General features: G+C 48.4%; 2 protein-coding genes across 13 annotated transcripts in view; both read left to right on the forward strand.

Annotated features, from left to right (window-relative positions):
• The window catches only part of KIF23 (kinesin family member 23), a 912,882-nt gene that overhangs the window by 779,596 nt on the left and 111,732 nt on the right, over positions 1 to 21,554 (forward strand). The gene's annotated exons all lie outside the window — the stretch shown is intronic.
• The window catches only part of SPG11 (SPG11 vesicle trafficking associated, spatacsin), a 147,984-nt gene that overhangs the window by 110,553 nt on the left and 15,877 nt on the right, over positions 1 to 21,554 (forward strand). The window contains exons 30-38 of the mRNA XM_040342210.1: positions 6,649 to 6,863; positions 10,487 to 11,213; positions 12,660 to 12,793; positions 13,353 to 13,551; positions 13,689 to 13,826; positions 16,999 to 17,132; positions 17,209 to 17,316; positions 17,597 to 17,765; positions 19,588 to 19,676. Coding sequence (XP_040198144.1) covers positions 6,649 to 6,863; positions 10,487 to 11,213; positions 12,660 to 12,793; positions 13,353 to 13,551; positions 13,689 to 13,826; positions 16,999 to 17,132; positions 17,209 to 17,316; positions 17,597 to 17,765; positions 19,588 to 19,676 — 1,913 coding nt within the window. The remainder of the gene's footprint in view (positions 1 to 6,648; positions 6,864 to 10,486; positions 11,214 to 12,659; positions 12,794 to 13,352; positions 13,552 to 13,688; positions 13,827 to 16,998; positions 17,133 to 17,208; positions 17,317 to 17,596; positions 17,766 to 19,587; positions 19,677 to 21,554) is intronic.

Below are 21,554 nucleotides of genomic sequence, written 5' to 3' on the forward strand. Positions count from 1 at the left end.
CTCCCTTGATATCTTATCCCGCCCTCGATGTCGCTTCAGCCAATCAGGTGACCAGTAACCAGACCCGGTGAACCTGATTGGCTGAGACGCGTGTCAGTGTTAACCAGGGAACACACACCCTGTGCGCCCTCTGGTTAACTATTTGGAAGCCGATTAGAGCCCACAGGCTGTAATCGGGAAGCCTATCACAGCCGCTGTTATTCAGATGGCCGGCGCTCAACAGGGGGGCGGCCACCTGAATAGTGGGTGGCAGCGGCGACAATACATAGATTCATGCAATGCATGAATCTATGTATTGTTGAGTGAGTGGGTGCAGGAGAGAGGGGGCGGCGCTCCTTCACCCACTAAGAAGGATGCACCACCACTGGCTGGCGGACATCTCCCCACTCTGCAAACACCTCTCTCCAACTTTAGGAAGTTTTCCACTACCAGACGGGACTCAACCAGCGTCAGTCTGCCCCAGTCAGGCTGCGGGAGAACTAACACTGGGCGACACTATGACAATACATATTAAATACATCTTCATAAAATTTCCTCAACACCTCCTGCCTAGCATGGTCAGTTTTTAATAGTAAAGCAGGATCACCAGGGATTTCACACAAAGGAAGCAATACAAAGATAACAAGATACTTTGTAATACAAGTACATGGTAACAGAAACACCGAAGTGAGTGGTAGTCGGACTTTGAGGCAAGACGGAAGTATGTCTAAAATATATTACAAAAATGGAAAAAATTATTACAGCATAGATGGAAATTCAATAAAAAAACATATAAATCATTGATTAATTATGAACAAATCCTTTGAAGTCGCCTACGCGTTTCGCCGTTGGGCTTCCTCAGGACGAGACCAGAAGGATTTTTTGCAGTATACAAATATTGTTTTCACAATCTAAAAAAATATGTATCAAATTAGTATAGCATAGAGACATTTTTAATGGTTTTACAAACATTGACAACAGAGTTTAAAACACCCATATATATATACATATACATACAACATGGTTACATCACCTAGCACATCATGGTGGACGTGTCCATCCAAACTAGTTCAGGCATTCCTTGGATGGATGCCAAATAAATCTATTTCATTTACTATCGATTGTATCCGAGTAATTGATGATCATCTACTGGGTAGAAAAAATATAGGAAATTGTATAGACTATACTTATATGGGAGCAATCGTACAAAGGGAAAAATGGGGGAAAGGAAGAAAAAAGGGGGGAAAAGAGGAAAGAAAAAGGGTAGAGGCGAAGTCAAGCCAAACTTTGCGGACATATAAATAATTTACATACCGATAGTCCTAGTTAGTTACACCTATGGTGATAGTCCCATGATGTCAAAGATTATATAGTAAAATGGTGTATTGATGCAGCACGGTAACAACCAGCAGCAGGTGGGTAGGGGTGTTGCCGAACAATCAACAGGCAATCATACGCCCCATTCTCTAAAAGGATGTAAAAGTAAAGAAAAGAATTATCTATAGCAGTCAACTACAAGTATATATACAGTATGGTCGCAAAGTAGCACGGCAGCCACAGCAAAACCAAGGATAATAATAAACGAAAATGTACCTAAAATATCCAGTAATGGAAATGCAACTGGGGCAAAATTTCACGGAGTCAAGTATAGGCAGTAGTGCAGTAGGAATCCAATTACGGTCCGCACTTTAAGGCAATAGAGCCCAAAAAGCCAAAGCGCTCCTGGAGGAGCAAAGTAAAAATGAACAGACAATTCATTCGGATGAAACAATATGTAAGCAAGTATAGTCAAAAAACAGAGAGAGCTCCTTGATGACTTACTATGATAAGCAGAGATTCACGTGTGCCCCAGGGTAGCAGCCAGCGCTGTGTACACGGATCTCAATGTGAGCCGAGTTTAAATACCCTATGGCGACGGCGTGACGTAATGACGTCACTATACCGCGCCGCAGCATCTCCGGCGCATTATTTATTTATTTATTTATTAAAATTCTTAAAAGTACAAAAAAAAGTACAAAACGCAGTCAGTTACCCGTAGGCCTCGATGCGCCGAGAACAACAATACAGCAACAACCAAAAAAACACACACAGGCAGCGGAACAGATCAAATTTAAAATAGTAGCAGATCAATGAACTATAACACGGGAGTGTCTATAGGTGGAGCCAGTTCCAAAGCATCATGACGCTTATGCGTCCATTACAGGCTTGGTGCCTGTTGTATGCTGGGAGGCCATTCATTGCCAGTGGGCGGCGCCGTGTATCCACGGAAACATGCACGCCCACAAGCCCAGACACAGACCAGTAATTGGTCAGGTGCAGGCATTACACATTCACGGCGGCCAGTGAAAGGAGACACCACACAGACAACAGGACCTAGAAAAGACTGTCATCAATGAAAGTATTGTGGTCCGCATCCGTGTCATTATGCGCAGCATGGAAAAAAAAATCCTGACATACAGCAACAGGAATGGGGGAGAAACACAGAAACATAATATAGGAAGAAAGAAAAAAAAAAAAAGTAACAAAAGACTCTCCACATTAAAGCGGGGGTTCACCCTATCAATGAAAAAAAAATATTTTTTTTTCTTTTACCATAAAATCAGGCATTGTAGCGCGAGCTACAGTATGCCTGTCCCGATTTTTTTACCCCCGTACTCACCTTGTTCTCGTACATCGAAGATACCGGGGAATGGGCGTGCCTATGGAGACGGAGGATGATTGACGGCCGGCTCTGGCGCGTCACGCTTCTCCGGAAATACCCGAAATAGGCTTGGCTCTTCACGGCGCCTGCGCATAGCCTGTGCGCAGGCGCCGTGAAGAGCCGAGACCTACTCCGGCTGTCTTCGGGGAGAGTGACGTGCCAGGGCCGGCCGTCAATCATCCTCCCTCTCCATAGGCACGCCCATTCCCCGCGGGAGCCGAAATCTACAATGTACGATTACAAGGTGAGTCCGGGGTTAAAAAAATCGGGACAGGCATACTGTAGCTCGCGCTACAATGCCTGTCTCGATGATAAAATCAAGTCAGTGAGGGTGAACTACCGCTTTAAGCATATATTTTAAAGCCTATGTTCAAAAGAACAGCGCAAATTGAAGAAGTAGTGTCCAAAATTGTCCAGTTCATTAGGATGATTTTTAGAATGAACACATAAATACACCATGATGCGCGAGGGAGCACAAATCATACGCACATATCATATAAGTATAGAGAATATATTAAACAATAATAAAAAATACTTTAAACAAGAACTAAATTAAAATACTTCCTAATTAGTAAAACACTAATATAGCAATGGTATAATATTTTATTATACAAAGATGGTGTATCATTGAGTAGTTGTCATTCCTAAATCAGTTAGACTATGTATAGTCGTAGGGGTATAACTCATAGGATTCCGAAGATAGAATGTCCCTAACATTAGACTATCAACATGTCATGTTAAGAGTCAATCCAGAGACAGTTACATCTAAGTTAACATTGGCTAACCTAGATGGAACCACAACAGAGGAGAGTCAGAGAAGGGGGAACTATGCACACCGGGACCTCAAATAATGGTTTACTGAATCAGATCTCCAAAAAAGATTTAAAGCTAATTGCCTTGTTAAGGCCTGGAAAATAATTGGCTCGGAGGCAGTAGATCCATTTAGTTTCGCATTGTAATACTTTTTGATCGAAGTTGCCCCCCCGTGTATCCTCAGGGATATATTCCAGGGCAGAAAATTTAAATAAGGAAGGCTCATATTTATGTCTAAATGCCACATGGTGGCCAATGGTGGTGTTTAGTAGGCCATTCGTGGCGTAATAAACATGATCTTTAATTCTCTTCCAAAAAGGACGAATGGTCTTAAACACATAAAAACTGCCACACTGGCAGAATATAATGTAGATGACTCCTTTGGTTTGGCATGTTATATGCTGCCGCAGTTTATGTGTTTGACCATTGGGTAGCCGAACAGATGTGCCTTCCAATATCATATCACAGAAATTACAGCAACCGCATTTAAATAGGCCTGGAATTGGTAGTGGTTCGGAGCTTGACTTGCAATATTTGCTCTTAACTAAACGGTCACGGATGGAAGAGGCGCATCTAAAAGTAATCTCAGGGTTATGTCCTATACTGTATACTTGGATAGCGTCTGGTCAATGGTCAGAAGGTGCCAGTGTTTGTGCATAATGTCCAGTATCTGTTTGTGCTGGTCAGAATACGTGGTGATGAACCGGGTGGTATTGGACACTGGCTTTTTGGTCACTTTCGAAAGTAACTCCGCTCTCCGTTTACCTGTTACTCTACAGTATTGTAAGCCTTTTTGAGGCATGTCCTGCTGTAACCCCTACTAAATAATCTAATATATAGTTGGTCTGCTTCCATTTTGAATTTTATATCGTCGGAGCAGTTGCGTCGTAGATGCAAATACTGTCCGTATGGTATACTGCAGACTAGGGGAGATGGATGGGCACTAGCTGCGTGCAAAATCGTATTCCCAGCTGTGGGCTTGCGATAGAGGGAGGTGTTAATGATACCGGTCTCATTAACATAAATCAAAATGTCCAAAAAGGCAATAACTGATTGACTTGAGCTCATAGTAAATTTCAAATTATAACTGTTATGACTCAGTAGTTGCATGCATGTTTGTAAGTTGTCAAGGGTTCCTGTCCATAATAGGAGTATGTCGTCGATGTATCGGAACCAGCCCAACACAAACAAAAGAAGATCATTAGGCTCATCGTCGGAAAACAAATCTCGCTCCCACCCCCCCAGGTACAGGTTCGCGTATGAGGGTGCACAGGATGTGCCCATAGCGACACCCTGTACCTGGAGGAAGTGGGACCCGTCAAATGAAAAAATATTCTTTGTTAAAATATGGGCCAGTATCTTAAGCACAAAAGTATTGAGTTTATTTAGTTTGGGACCTTTTTCTGCCAGAAATCCCGCTATCACTTCCAAGCCCCTAACATGCGGGATGTTAGAATATAATGCTTCGACATCAATAGATACCAAAAAGCATCCAGGAGGTACATTGAGGCCATCTAGGGCTCTAAGGAGGTCAGGGGTATCTTGGATATAGGAGGGTAGGGCTATCACATGGGGTCTGAGGTATTCATCAACAAACCTACTTGCCCGTTCAGTTTTTGAACCTATTCCTGATACTATGGGGTGTCCGGGTGGACGTATCGTATTTTTGTGCGTTTTTGGAAGCGCGTAGAAAGTGGGAATTTTAGGGAAGGGGACTTGTATCCCCTCAAAAATGGCTTTGGTGATCAAACCCTCGGAGAGGGCAAGCTGTGTGGTATCATTATATTGTTGGTTATATCTGACAATTAAGTCCTCTGAAACAGGTTTGTACCATGTGCGGTTCTTAAGGATATCCCAACACATGTTTCTGTAATCTAAATCGTTCATGACTACAATATTGCCGCCCTTGTCCGAGGGTTTGATCACCAAATTCGGATTGTGACTTAAACTATCCAGGGCCATTTTATGTGCAATACTCAAATTTTGATTGGCTGATCTATATAGGGGAAGCGATTCGATTTCTTTAACAGTTTGCATCAGAAATGCCCATATATTTGCATTGGTGTGCAGTGAGGGAAAGTTTACAGATTTCTTCTTAACTGCCTTTTCCAAGATATCAATATCGTGTTGGTACTGTGATAGCTGTACCCTCTGCCCCCTGACATAAGTTTCAGGAATATGCTCCTGACTCGTTGTACCTTCGCTTTCATCCAAAAGTAGGATGAGCGTTTTTAAGGCACGAAAGTCTGCCACATGGTAACACAGACACATTTTCGAAATATGAAATATTAGGGTAACACGCACTTTAAGTCATGGATGGAGTGGGGAAGGGTTAGAACTTCTGCCAAGTTTTTACTTTGGTCTGTGCCCCCTGCTGAGAGGAGATTTACCTCTCTATGTGACCTGGGGACCGAACGGAAAAGATAAATCTGACATTTATGAGGTCATGAGACCAAGAGGTGAGGATCGATGTTTTTGCAGACAACTCACTTTGGTGACATTTCCACTCACTTCCTGTTGCGTATCCAAGACAGGAAGTAAAGGGAAATCTGCCCCGCAGGATACAGACAGCGCTAAAGAAAAAAGGCGGGGCACTTTTTTTGGCTCTACATATATTTGAAGCCATGTAATACAGTAAGTAAAACCTTGGGTTGCGAGCATAATTCGTTCCAGAAACATGCTTGTAATCCAAAGCGCTTGTATATCAAAGCGCATTTCCCCATAAGAAATAATGGAAAATCGGATGATTCGTTCCACAACCATTTATTCATAAATCCTTCAGTTTATAGTCCATATAAAAAGATTAGAGCGATGTGATTGGTTGTGTGACCATAAAATGTCCGTCCACAGGGGGATTAGAAGCAAAATCCAGCAGGAGCTCCAGAGTATAAAAGAGAAGAGAGGCGCCTCTAAGTGTAGAAACATGTTGCTAATTGTTGTACCTTCATTAAATGTAACCAAATTGCTACACTTAGAGGCGCCTCTCCTCAGTGGTGACATGACGCTACTCTTATATCAAGACATCGCTTGTATATCAAGTCACAATTTATTTAAAAATGTAGCCTGTCTTGCAAAACGCTCTCAAACCAAGTTACTCTCAATCCAAGGTTTTCCTGTGTTCTAGTCCTCTGATCATCACATGGATGTCTTTCTAGATCTGGAAATACACAAACTGAGAGTTCTGACTGAGATCATAGAGGACCAGCCGTTCTTCATGAGGAGGGGACTTCTGAGTGACTATAGTGCGGCGGCACTGCAGGAAGAATGTCAGCGGCTTCTGCAGATACTTGTGGATGGGGGACAGTTCTCTCTGGCACATCAAGTCGCAAAACTGGCAGAGCTGCCCACGGACAACCTGGTTATAGAGGAGGTAAAGTTACCCAATCTGAGAGGGAAGGGGGGCAAATATCTCCACTAATTTGCTGACAAGGAGCATGTTGACTGGAGGGTAGAGCCGAGTACATAGAGAAGGGCTCTTTATTTAGCTTTTTCCCTCTCCAGTCCAGACTGGGGGCAGGTAGAGCAGTGATCTCCAAACTACAGCCTGTGGGCAGGATGTGGCCTTGTGCTTGTCTTTATCCAGCCCTTGGGACACTATTCCTCCCACTGACACCAATGATGGGACACTATTCCTCCCACTGACACCAATGATGGGACACTATTCCTCCCACTGACACCAATGAAGGGACACTATTCCTCCCACTGACACCAATGATGGGACACTATTCCTTCCACTGACACCAATGATGGGACACTATTCCTCCCACTGACACCAATGATGGGACACTATTCCTCCCACTGATACCAATGATGGGACACTATTCCTCCCACTGACACCAATGATGGGACACTATTCCTCCCACTGACACCAATGGTGGGACACTATTCCTCCCACTGACACCAATGAAGGGACACTATTCCTCCCACTGACACCAATGATGGGACACTATTCCTTCCACTGACACCAATGATGGGACACTATTCCTCCCACTGACACCAATGATGGGACACTATTCCTCCCACTGACACCAATGATGGGACACTATTTCTCCCACTGACACCAATGATGGGACACTATTTCTCCCACTGACTCCAATGATGGGACACTATTCCTCCCACTGACACCAATGATGGGACACTATTCCTCCCACTGATACCAATGACGGGACACTATTCCTCCCACTGACACCAATGATGGGACACTATTCCTCCCACTGATACCAATGACGGGACACTATTCCTCCCACTGATACCAATGATGGGACACTATTCCTCCCACTGATGCCAATGACGGGACACTATTCCTCCCACTGACTCCAATGATGGGACACTATTCCTCCCACTGACACCAATGATGGGACACTATTCCTCCCACTTATACCAATGATGGGACACTATTCCTCCCACTGACACCAATGATGGGACACTATTCCTCCCCCTGACACCAATGATGGGACACTATTCCTCCCACTGACACCAATGATGGGACACTATTCCTCCCACTGACACCAATGATGGGACACTATTCCTCCCACTGACACCAATGATGGGGCACTATTCCTCTCACTGACACCAATGATGGGACACTATTCCTCCCACTGATACCAATGATGGGACACTATTCCTCCCACTGACACCACTGATGGGACACTATTCCTCCCACTGACACCAATGATGGGACACTATTCCTCCCACTGATACCAATGATGGGACACTATTCCTCCCACTGATGCCAATGATGGGACACTATTCCTCCCACTGACACCAATGATGGGACACTATTCCTCCCACTGACGCCAATGACGGGACACTATTCCTCCCACTGACGCCAATGACGGGACACTATTCCTCCCACTGACACCAATGATGGGACACTATTCCTCCCACTGACACCAATGATGGGACACTATTCCTCCCACTGACACCAATGATGGGACACTATTCCTCCCACTGATACCAATGATAGGACACTATTCCTCCCACTGACACCAATGAAGGGACACTATTCCTCCCACTGACACCAATGATGGGACACTATTCCTCCCACTGACACCAATAATGGGGCACTATTCCTCCCACTGATACCAATGATGGGGCACTATTCCTCCCACTGACACCAGTGATGGGACACTATTCCTCCCACTGACACCAATAATGGGACACCATTCCTCCCACTGACACCAATGATGGGGCATTATTAATTTTCTACTGCCCACAGGTGCCACTCTCACTAACACTTGGGCATTTTTTATTCCTACTGATTCTGGGACATTTTCTACCCCCGCTGACCACAGTCCCCCCCCCCCTCCACAAAGTATGAAAGATAGTAAATTGGCATGTTGTTTGGAATGTTTGGGGACCCCCTGGGGAAGCCAGAGGTAAGTGGCTCCTGGTGACACAGCAATATTTGCAATGTGATCTGTAAACCTGATGCTGTATCATCATAAGCCACTCAGCCCTGGTCATTATGCCAAACCCTCACTTGCAGGGCCGGTGCTACCACTAGGCGAAGTAGGCAGCCACCTAGGGCACACTACCACCTTGGGCGCAGCCACGGACTCTGTCTCAGGACTCTTTTGCTCTAGCGCATTCCTCCTGTGCAACAGAGGGGGGGGGGGGTGCTTGGAGATAGGAGCGTGGAGTGGTACAGCGTCTGTTAGTTGACCTCCCGGCCAGCAGGGACACCATGGAGCGTCTGGGTGGCAGGGCTGGCTGGGAACACCTAATCAATGCTGCCCGCCCAGTGGTGAGGAGAGCCCAGATGTGATGGTCGATGAAGCACAGAGGTAAGGTGGAGGATGGATCCTCCTCATCTACATCGAGAGGTGTGTGGGGAATGGGGGGGGGGGTGTTTGTGAGTAATGCAGGAAATAGGAGTCAGGTGGGTCAGTGTATGGGTCAGGTAGGTGGGTCAGTGTATGTGTCAGGTAGGTACAGGGCCGCCATCAGGAATTATGGGGTCCCCTTACACAGCTTTAGGCATGGGCCCCCTGGAGCAGAGAACCGGGGTGGGGGGGGGGGGAGTGCCATCCAGGGCCCTGGGGACCTCTGGGCCCTTTAATAAAAAGAAAAAATAAATAAATATATTAAAAAAAATATATATATATATATATATATATATATATATATATATTTTTATAAAAAAAAGGGGGGGTTGCCTCCGGGCGCCTGGGGACCTCTGGGCCCTTTAATAAAAAAAAAAAAAAAAAAATATATATATATATATATATATTACAAAAAAGAGGGGGGTTACCATCCGGGCCCCTGGGGACCACCGGGCCCCTTACAGGTGTGCTGCCTGTACCCCCCTGATGGTGGCCCTGGGTAGGTAGGTCAGTGTATGGGTCAGGTAGGTAGGTCAGTGTATGGGTCAGGTAGGTGGGTCAGTGTATGGGTCGGGTAGGTAGGTCAATGTATGGGTCAGGTAGGTAGGTCAATGTATGGGTCAGGTAGGTGGGTCAGTGTATGTGTCAGGTAGGTGGGTCAGTGTATGTGTTAGGTAGGTGGGTCAGTGTATGTGTCAGGTAGGTGGGTCGGTGTATGGGTCAGGTAGGTAGGTCGGTGTATGGGTCAGATAGGTAGGTCAGTGTATGGGTCAGGTAGGTGGGTCAGTGTATGGGTCATGTAGATGGGTCGGTGTATGGGTCAGGTAGGTGGGTCAGTGTATGGGTCAGGTAGGTGAGTCAGTGTATGGGTCAGGTAGGTGGGTCAGTGTATGGGTCAGGTTGGTAGGTCAGTGTATGGGTCAGGTTGGTAGGTCAGTGTATGGGTCAGGTTGGTAGGTCAGTTTATGGGTCAGGTAGATCACATGTTACAAGGGCAGGGCAAAATGGGTGGAGTCAGGGGTGGGGCCAAGGGGGTGGCAAAATTAGGTTTCTCCTAGGGTGTCAATTCTTGCACCAGCCCCGCTCGCTTGGTGTGATTGTAGATTGCATTCATTGCCGTCTTCTAAAGATAATTGAAGGAATCTTTTCAACGTTCCGTCTTCCGTAGGTGTTACAGGACCGACGCCACATGCAAGAGCTTGGGCAGTGGGAATGCCCTCAGAGCCGGGCACAGTACTGGAGGAAGTGTCATGAGATTTTTAACACCAACCACCTCTCCCCACTGGTGGCATCCAACTTCTTCCGATCGAAGGCCTCCCGTTACGCAGCCCCTACAGCGCCCATGGCAGAAAAAATGGAGTGCCTAGCAGAACAGGAGCTTTTATTGTCTCTTGCTGGGCATTGGCTCTCGAAGGATAATGGTTCTCCATTGGCGACTTTGGAGGAGTTGGAACAGCAGATCTGGAATTGTCGCATCGAGAAGGAGATATTGGATAGTAGCGGGGGGCTACGACAGCTCCCTTCTCTGTCTGCGTTCTCTAGTCTGACCGCCAAATTCTCCTTCTCTGCTATCCCTGTGCTAAACACCCCTTTACTGCTCGATGTCACCACCCTGCCCCCGCTGTGTAATGCCCCTCAGGAGGAAACCGACAGAACCCGGACACTGAGCTCCTTCCTAGACCGACTTCTGGATGAAAGCATGGTTCACGAGGCCAGCCGCGTATGCAGGTACTTCCAGCTGTCCCATTTGGATGTATGGCTCGTGCTGAGCTGTAGGGCTCTGGCATCGGGGGACGTGCCAGTATCTCAGCTGCATCCTGATATTCAGAATATTCTTGCCGAGGGCATAGAGGCACAAGCAAACATATGGAGCCGAAGGAAAAGATTATATAGCTGTGAGTGTCATTTTGTATAAATACCTATATACACACCTCTCATGATAAACCTTTATGTAGGAAGATTGCATTTGGAGCATTCTGTGCTGGTTGTTAAGGACTGGCACCCACCAGCACCCTAACAACCAGGTGACTTACCCCTGCCGTCAGCAGCATGAATGAGTCAATGGTTGCTAAGAAGCCACCAGCACCCACCAGCATCCTAACAACCTGGTGACTCATCCCTGCCGTCAGCAGCATAAATGAGTCAATGGTTGCTAAGAAGCCACCAGCATCCTAACAACCTGGTGACTCATCCCTGCTGTCAGCAGCATGAATGAGTCAATGGTTGCTAAGAAGCCACCAGCACCCGCCGGCGTCCTAGCAACAGTGAGTCATCCCCGCTGACAACAGGTTGTAAACAAAAGAGCTGGCATTGAAAAAAAACAGTGTTGCCCACCCTCCCCCCTCCCCAATCCATACCAGGCCCTTTAGGTCTGGTATGGATTTTGAAGGGGATCCCCCACACCAAAAGAACAAACCAAAAAAATGTGTGGGGGTCCCCCCAAAATCAATACCAGGCGCTTATCCGAGCATGCAGCCTGGCAGGCCAGGAAAGGAGGGGGGGGGGGCTCGTGAACCATACCAGGCCACATGCCCATAACAAGGGCCTCTTCCCCCATACCAGGCCACATGCCCGTAACAAGGTCCTCTTCCCCCACACCAGGCCACATGCCCATAACAAGGGCCTCTTCCCCCATACCAGGACACATGCCCGTAACAAGGGCCTCTTCCCCCATACCAGGCCACATGCCCGTAACAAGGTCCTCTTCCCCTGTACCAGGCCACATGTACCTTTTAACACCACATAATCGTTTTGACCCTCCTATATAAGAGAAGTCAAGTAGCGTTTAATATAAGGAAGCCTCTGTGATAATGGGCAATACTCATCACCCTCAAATCAAATGGTCACCCTCTTGTTCACAAGCACACTCATGGGAAGAAAAAACAAGGTTACAGCATAGCGTAAAACCATCCAGGTAACTGTTTATTAAAATGTGCCAAAATACTCACATAACTAAATATATATTGCCTGTAGTAAGCAAAGCTAGTATCAGGAATAAATCGGGCCACTTCCAGACTCCGACTGCATGATGACATCACGAATATTGGCTCCATCCTACGTGTTTCGTCCCAAATGACATCTTTCACTTTACTCCTGGGATTGGCTTTGCTTACTACAGGCGATATATGATTTTACTTATGTATTTTGGCACATTTAATCTTTTACGTGGTTGGTACCCCCTGGCTTTTCTTCCCATGTGTGTTCTTGTGAACCACAGGGCGACCATTTTATTTGAGGGTGACGAGTATTGCACCTTTGGAGTTGTTGTAGTATTGATATATTTTGTCTTCTATATTTTGAAGTGCTTATTTTCTACTTTTTTCCCCCCCCTTTCCCTGCAGCATCCAGTGTGGAGTCTCCAGCCTCTCGGAGCCCCACCGATCCCATCTTGGTGAATATGGAGACCCTGAAAGATAAGTGTAGGCATGGCAAGGCATTTTGCAGACAACTGCTGTGTATGTACGAGCTGAGCCAGGTAATCCGTGAAGGTTTGGAAATGAGACCTGCTAATTCCATATCGGTGCTAATACAGTGGAACCTCGGATTGCGAGTAACGCGGTTAACAAGCGTTTCGCAATATGAGCACGGTTTTAAAAAGAATCCTAACTCGGTTTGCCAAACGAGCAGTATTCGGGCCAAAGCGGTGTGCAGAACCGCGTTTAGCCTGAGGTGAGGGGTGCCGGAGCCGAACGGCGCCGATCTGAAAGACTCGGAAAGACACAGAAATACTCAGTTCCCCGTCTTTTGCGGAGGTTAGCCGAGCTGTCCTCTGGCTTTTCCGGCCATTTCCAAGGCTCTCTGGCGCCCCCCCACCTCTGGCCACATGCAGTATTGCAATACATTGAAGTCAATGAGGAACAAATTATTTTTGTTTCCATTGACTTCTATGGGGAAACTCGCTTTGATATGCGAGTGCTTTGGTTTACAAGCATTCTCCTGGAACGGTTTATGCTCTTAATCCGAGGTTCTCCACTGTATGTGTCTGAGTTTCTATAGCTCTGCATTACTTTTCTCTCTCTGTTCACTAAATGTAGGATCTTCATTGCTCCTTCTCCGAAGTATCTTCACGAGATCCCAGTGAAGTTCTACGTACTGTGCTGTCCAAGAATCGCCCCGAGCTTGCTGATAGAGCGCAGGCAGTTATAAGCTCTCATAGGCTGACCCCGGAGACGGTAGCAAAAATAGTGGCGGAGGAGTGCCTGAAATTCTGGAGGACTATGGACAAGGAAGGAGGTCAGTGTTGGATCACAACAAATGTCATCCAGTCTTTTCCAGTACATGGAGAATGGTTTTGAGCCATGTGATGGTACATTATTTTACTATTTCATCACTGCTCTCACTTTCTAACACCCTTATCCTTTTGTCTTCAGGGCAAACTGAAATGTATAATGTGTCAGAGAAGAGAGACAACTTTCTGCAACTTGCCAAGCTGTGTCCTGACCCAACTTTGGTGGGATTAAACCTGCTGGAGCATCTGGAGACGGTTCCCCTTACTGAGCTACAAGCCAGTCAGTACTTTATTCAATCCTCATTTAGGCCCCATTCACACTTGTGCGACTTGTCATGCGACCAGGGCCGGATTCCAGACAAGGCCACCGAGGCCAGGCCTCGGGGCGGCAGTGGGTGCAGGGGTGGCGCCGGCGCCGCGGCAACAGGGGGCAGGGATCGACTGCCCATCGGGTCTACCGGGAGTTTCCTGGTGGGCCGATGGGCTCAGTGGGCCGGTTACAGTGGCCGCCTAATCTGCATCGGAGGTCCGCGGCGATCTACCCGTCAATCGCCGACAGCTGGTGCCTGATGGGTAGATTGAGATTTAGCCAGCATGCAGAGTAGCGCAGGAAGCGTGTGTAATAAGCTCCCTCATGTCACTCTGCTCCCCGGCGGACCCTCCTCTCTTCTCGTCAATCCCCATTTGCTTGTGACATCATCTGGGATGGACGAGAAGAGAGAAGAGGCCCCCGGGGAGCAGAGTGACATGAAAGAGAACTAATTACACACGCTTCCTGCGCTACTCTGCATGCTAGCTGGTAAACGATGTGCCATGCACCCTGATTTGCCATGCACCCTGATTTGCCCTGTGCCCTGATTTGCCCTGTGCCCTGATTTGCCCTGTGCCCTGATTTGCCCTGTGCCCTGATTTGCCCTGTGCCCTGATGTGCCCTGCGCTCTGTGTCCTGATGTGCCCTGCGCTCCGTGTCCTGATGTGCCCTGCGCTCCGTGTCCTGATGTGCCCTGTGCACCGTGTCCTGATGTGCTATGTGCACTGATGTGCCCCGTGCCCTGATGTGCCCTCTGCCCTGATGTGCCCTGTACCCTGATGTGTTGTGCCCTGGGCCGGTCTGGATGAAGGCCCTCTATGTGATGGGGTGTGTGTGTGTGTGTGTGTTGGGGCGGCATTGACGGACCTGGTCTTGGGGCGGCACAGGGAGAAAATCCAGGCCTGCATGCGACTTTGGTCGTCTGGGGGATGGGTAGACACAAGATTGGGTGACAGGTTGTTTAGGAAACGCTATAGACCAAACGGCAAGGATCCAGTGCAGCAGTTCTGTTTAAATAGCCCAAATGGCGCCGGCCTTAGTGACAGTCATGCACACGTGCACATCCTTCGCTAGGGTCGATACAAGATGTGCCAAAAAACAAGACATAATGAACAACTCGATCCCGTCCATTACTTAAGGTCCGTGTGCAGCATGACGTCACTGTCGTAGGCCCCACCCGCCATGTTTCGTCATAGATGACGTCATCTGGGGGGGGGGCGGGTAGACACAGGAATGGGTGACAGGTTATTCAGGAATTGCTATAGACCCAGGCAAGGATCCAGTGCAGCAGCTCTGTTTAAATAGCCCGAATGGCTCCAGCCTTTGTGACAGGCGTGCGCACATGCACATCCCCGTACATGAGTATGGCTCCGTGTAGTCTTGCGCCTGCGCACACATATATGACTCAATGCATTATGCCTTGCCTTACAAGAGCAGAGACCAAACAGCAAGGATCCAGTGCAGCAGCTTTGTTTAAATATCCCGAATGGCTCCAGCCTTAGTGGCAGGCATGTGCGCACATGCACATCCTTCGCTAGGGTCAATACAAGATGTGCCAACAGATTCGTTCAAAAACAAGACATAAAGAATGACTCGATCCCAGACATTACCTAAGCTCTGTGTGCATGATGACGTCACCGTCGTAGGCCCCACCCGTCACGTTTCGTCATAGATGACGTCGTCTGGGGGGGGACGAGTAGACACGGGAACGGGGGACAGGTTATTCAGGAAACGCTATAGACCAAACGGCAAGGATACAGTGCAGCAGCTCTGTTTAAATAGCCCAAATGGCTTCAGCCTTTGTGACAGACGTGCGCACATGCACATCCCCGTACATAAGTATGGCTCAGTGTATGTAGTCTTGCGCCTGCGCACACGTATATGACTCAATGCATTATGCCTTGCCTTACAAGAGCAGAGACCAAACAGCAAGGATCCAGTGCAGCAGCTCTGTTTAAATATCCCGAATGGCTCCAGCCTTAGTGGCAGGCATGTGCGCACATGCACATCCTTCGCTAGGGTCAATACAAGATGTGCCAACAGATTTGTTCAAAAACAAGACATAAAGAATGACTCGATCCCAGGCATTACCTAAGCTCTGTGTGCATGATGACGTCACCATTGTAGGCCTCACCCGTCACGTTTCGTCATAGATGACGTTGTCTGGGGGGGGACGAGTAGACACGTGAACGGGGGACAGGTTATTCAGGAAACGCTATAGACCCAGGCAAGGATCCAGTGCAGCAGCTCTGTTTAAATAGCCCGAATGGCTCCAGCCTTAGTGGCAGTCATGCGATTGTGCACATCCTTCGCTAGGGTCAATACAAGATGTGCCAACAGATTAGTTCAAAAACAAGACATAAAGAACGACCCGATCCCGGCCATTAAGGTCTGTGTGCATGATGACATCATCGTTGTAGGCCCTACCCGTCACGTTTTGTCATAGATGACGTCGTCTGGGGGGGACAGGTAGACACAGAAATTCAGGACAGGTGACAGCAAGGATCAAGTACAGCAGCTCTGTTTTAATATCCCGAATGGCTCCAGCCTTGTCTGGGGGGGATGGGTAGACACAGGAACGGGTGACAGGTTATTCAGGAATCGTGTGCAGCAACTCTGTTTAAATAGCCCAAATGGCGCCGGCCTTAGTGACAGGCATGCACACGTGCACATCCTTCGCCAGGGCCAATATAAGATGTCCCGGCCATTATGTAAGGTACATGATGACGTCACCGTCGTAGGCCCCACTCGTCGCGTTTCGTCATAGATGACGTCGTTTTGGGGGGGACAGGTAGGCACAGGAATTCAGGACAGGTGACAGCTAGGATCCAGTACAGCAGCTCTGTTTAAATATCCCGAATGGCTCCAGCCTTAGTGACAGGCGTGCGCACATGCACATCCCCGTACATGAGTATGGCTCAGTGTAGTCTTGCGCCTGCGCACACATATATATGACTCAATGCATTATGCCTTTCCTTACAAGAGCAGAGATCTCACCATTAGAGATATAAGAAACTGTCAGGCTTCTATTGAAAACTGCAATTTCAGTTGTGTTTTTTTGTTGAACCTTTCATCTGTATGTTGCCTTTTATTTTTTTTATAGCTCCTTGTTTGACTGTTAATTTTCCTGTTACATTTTTAGTTATCGAGGTCCTTATCTCTGCACATGAGTGCTTCAGTCTGACATGCCACTTAGAGGGGATCCGGCGCGTTCTTCATGTATGCCGCCATCTGACGGAGATGCACTTAGCGAGAAAACGCGAGTATAGTCTCATGGTAGGTCCTTTTTCCCCTTTGACCTCTGACCCTGAGCTAAATGATTCTTCGGGCTTCACAATGACTTCTCTTCCAGGTTAGGCTCCTGTCTGGGATTGGTCGCTACAACGATATGTTTTATGTGTTTGACATTCTACATAAGAACCAGCACTTTGAGCTTCTGCTGAGGAAACAGCTTGATACTGTGAGTAGGATTCGCAAAACAAGGTTCTACAACAGGGGGAGGCAACCTCGGCCCTCCAGCGGTGGTGAAACTACAAATCCCATCATGCCTCTGCCTCTAGGTGTCATACCTGTGATTGTCGGGGTCTTGCAATGTCTCCTGGGACTTGTAGTTTCACCACAGCTGGAGGGCCGGGTTTGCCTACCCCTGTTCTATAAGATGGATGTTGATTGTATGATGAATGCCGGTTATCTTTGTAGATCCGGAAATTTTGATATGTCTTTCACAATTTACCTTTCAGAAAGGCGGATTGCAGACGGCACTCCTGGAGTATATTAAGCGTTGTCATCCTGGCGACAGTGAAAAACACAACATGACTGCGTTGTGCTTTAGCATGAACCGTGACATCGGCCACAACCACGAACATGCGGCCAAGATCCAACTCAAGTTAATCCAGTCTCAACCTTGGGGTAAGTGTGGTGAGGACATTCATAGGGATTATCTCAGGAACTAATGTGAAATTTAGCAAAATTGAATACTGTTTTTATTGGCATATAACACACACTTTTGTTACCCTGAAAGTGGAGGGTATACTGTGCCTGCGTGTTATACACCAATATTTATTTTTTACCAAGAGGGGGCAATCTGCCCTGAGTGCCACCCATTGGGGGGGTGTCAGGCAGACTGCCCCACCTCTCCTGGCCCTGGGACAGCGCACTTTAAAGTTAAGAAAACATTACTGCCAGTCCTTTCTCATATGGCCTTTCTCATCCTTTCTCCGTGTCCGGGGCGGGGAGTCTGTGTCCGGGGCGGGGAGTCTGTGTCCGGGGCGGGGAGTCTGTGTCCGGGGCTGGGAGTCTGTGTCCGGGGCTGGGAGTCTGTGTCCGGGGCTGGGAGTCTGTGTCCGGGGCGGGGAGTCTGTGTCCGGGGCGGGGAGTCTGTGTCCGGGGCTGGGAGTCTGTGTCCGGGGCTGGGAGTCTGTGTCCGGGGCTGGGAGTCTGTGTCCGGGGCGGGGAGTCTGTGTCCGGGGCGGGGAGTCCGTGTCCGGGGCTGGGAGTCTGTGTCCGGGGCGGGGAGTCTGTGTCCGGGGCGGGGAGTCCGTGTCCGGGGCGGGAAGTCCGTGTCCGGGGCGGGGAGTCTGTGTCCGGGGCGGGGAGTCTGTGTCCGGGGCGGGGAGTCTGTGTCCGGGGCTGGGAGTCTGTGTCCGGGGCGGGGAGTCTGTGTCCGGGGCGGGGAGTCCCAGGAAGGGGGTCCGTGTACTGTGCAGGGGTTCCGTGTCTGGGGTTCCATGTCCAGGGCAGGGGATCTGTGTCCCAGGAAGGGGGTCCGTGTACTGTGCAGGGGTTCCGTGTCTGGGGCAGGGGTTCCGTGTCCCAGGAAGGGGGTCCGTGTACTGTGCAGGGGTTCCGTGTCTGGGGTTCCATGTCCAGGGCAGGGGATCTGTGTCCCAGGAAGGGGGTCCGTGTACTGTGCAGGGGTTCCGTGTCTGGGGCAGGGGTTCCGTGTCCCAGGAAGGGGGTCCGTGTACTGTGCAGGGGTTTCATGTCCAGGGCAGGGGGTCTGTGTCCCAGGAAGGGGTTCCGTGTCTGGGGCAGGGGTTTCATGTCCAGGGCAGGGGTCTGTGTCCCAGGAAGGGGAATTTTTTTTTTTTATTTGAATGGAAAATCAATGGGAGCGCCAAATGCGTCCAGCGTAAATATTCGCTCACTCTAAGTTACGTAGGTGGGATGAAGCCTGTTTTTAGGCGTATCTTAGTATGTGGGCCCGGCGCACAGATATGACGGCGCATATTTGCACTTACGCGGCGTATCTGGAGATATGTCGGCGCAAGTGCTTTGTGAATCCAGGCCTATAACTTTTGCGCAAACCAATCAAACGCTTATTGCTTTTTTGTTTTTTTACCAAAAATAAGTAGAAGAATACGTATCGGCCTAAACTGAGGGAAAAAAAAATGTTATTTTTTTTGAGGGATATTTATTATAGCAAAAAGTAAAAAATATTGCATTTTTTTCAAAATTGTCGCTCTATTTTTGTTTATAACGCAAAAAATAAAAACCGCAGAGGTGATCAAATCCCACCAAAAGAAAGCTCTATTTGTGGGGAAAAAAGACGCCAATTTTGTTTGGGAGCCACGTCGCACGACCGTGCAATTGCCAGTTAAAGTGACGCAGTGCCGAATCGCAAAAACTGGCCCGGTCCTTTTAGCTACATAATGGTCCGGGGCTTAAGTGGTTAAGTAAAAATCACAAAGTATGTTATCTCGATCTTTAATGAGAGGTTGTTTGTGTGCAGAACACTGGATGTCGGAACTGGAAGAGCTGAAGTCGTCCATTATGAAGGCGCTCACTCTGCTCATTGATGCGGCTGAGAGTTATTCCAAGGTAAGCTGATCTCCTCCTGAGTGCCGGTGATTTTCCTGGACGGGTGGAAAGAGTCTGACATTGTTAGGACCGGGCATTGGGGCAGATCCACAAAGGAAGTACGCCGGCGTATCTACTGATACGCCGGCGTACTTTCAAATTTCCCGCGTCGTATCTTTGGTTTGAATCCTCAAAACAAGATACGACGGCATCTGGGTTAGATCCGACAGGCGTACGGCTTCGGATCTTAGATGCAATTCTTCGGCGTCCGCTGGATGGCGTTCCCGTCGTATTCCGCGTCGAGTATGCAAATTAGCTATTTCTGACGATCCACGAACGTACGAGCGGCCGTCGCATTCTTTTACGTCGTTTCCGTTCGGCTTTTTTCGGCATATAGTTAAAGCTGCTATTTCGTGGCGTACGCAATGTTAAGTATGGCCGTCGTTCCCGCGTCGAATTTGAAAATATTTTCTTTTGTTTGCGTAAGTCGTCCGTGAATGGGGATGGATGTAATTTCCGTCTCCGTCAAAACAATGACGTCCTTGCGACGTCATTTAGCGCAATGCACGGCGGGAAATTTAGGGACGGCGCATGCGCAGTTCGTTCGGCGCGGGGACGCGCTTCATTTAAATGAAACACGCCCCCTACTCGCCGATTGGAATTACGTGCAGTTACGCCGCGAGAGTAACTTACGGCGCAAATTCTTTGTGGATTCAAAGATTAAAAAAGTAAGTTACAGCGGCGTAGCGTATCTCACATACGCTGCACCCATGCAATTGTACAAGGATCTGCCCCATTGTGTTTACTTACAGACTCCATATACTAATCGGCAATCACATGATGACCACTGACGGGTAACATTGATTATCTGCTTACAATGACATCTGAAAGTGGGTGGGATATATTAGACAGTGTGTGAACATGTTTTCCCTGAAGTTGATATGTTGAAAGCAGAAAAATTAGGCCCCGTACACACGACCGGATCGATCCGCTGAAACTGGTCCTCCGGACCAGTTCCAGCGGACAGATTCGGTCGTGTGTAGACCCGAGCGGACAATTGTCCGGCGGATCGGACAGTTTCCAGCGGATAAAAATTTCTTAGCATGCTAAGAAATCTGTCCGCTGGAAACCTGTCCGTCGGACGTGTTCGGTCGTCTGTACAGACTCACCGGACTGGTCCGACCGACCGCCATCCCTCACATGCGTCGTACTGATTCAACGCATGCGTGGAAGCTTTGAACTTCCAGGGCCGCCCACGTCGCCACGTCATCGTCGCGGCGACGGCGCGGCCACGCCCCGCGATGTACAACCATCAGACAGAAATCCGGCAGCGGATCTATCAGCTGAAAACGGTCCGGCGGACCGTTGTCAGCGGATCGATCCGGTCGTGTGTACGGGGCCTTAGGCATCGCAGTTTCCTGTGTATGGGGGATGGGTGGCCGCAGAGCGATCAGGGTGCCCATGCTGATCCGTATGCACAGCCAAAAGCTCCTTCAATAGGTATGTGAACATCGGAACTGGACCACAGAGCAATGGAAGAAGGTGGTCTGCTCTGATGAATCCCATTTTCTTGTATATCATGTAGGTGGCCGGGTGCGTCACTTACCTGGGAAAGAGATGGCACCAGGATGCAGTATGGGAAGAAGACAAGCCGGCGGAGGCAGTGTGGTGTTCTGGGAATGTTCTGCTGGGAATCCTTGGCTCCTGCCATTCATGTGGATGTTGCTTCGCACATTAGCACCTACCTAAACATTGTGGGTGACCAAGTACACCCCTTCATGGAAACTGTGTTACCTGATGGCAGTGGCCACTTTCAGCAGATAATGCGCCCACCACACTGCAAACATGGTTCAAGAATATCTTGAGGAACCCAACAATGAGATGATGAGAAAACGCAAC

The sequence above is a fragment of the Rana temporaria genome, chromosome 3 (assembly GCF_905171775.1).
Source record: "Rana temporaria chromosome 3, aRanTem1.1, whole genome shotgun sequence".
In the NCBI taxonomy this organism is placed as follows: Eukaryota; Metazoa; Chordata; class Amphibia; order Anura; family Ranidae; genus Rana; species Rana temporaria.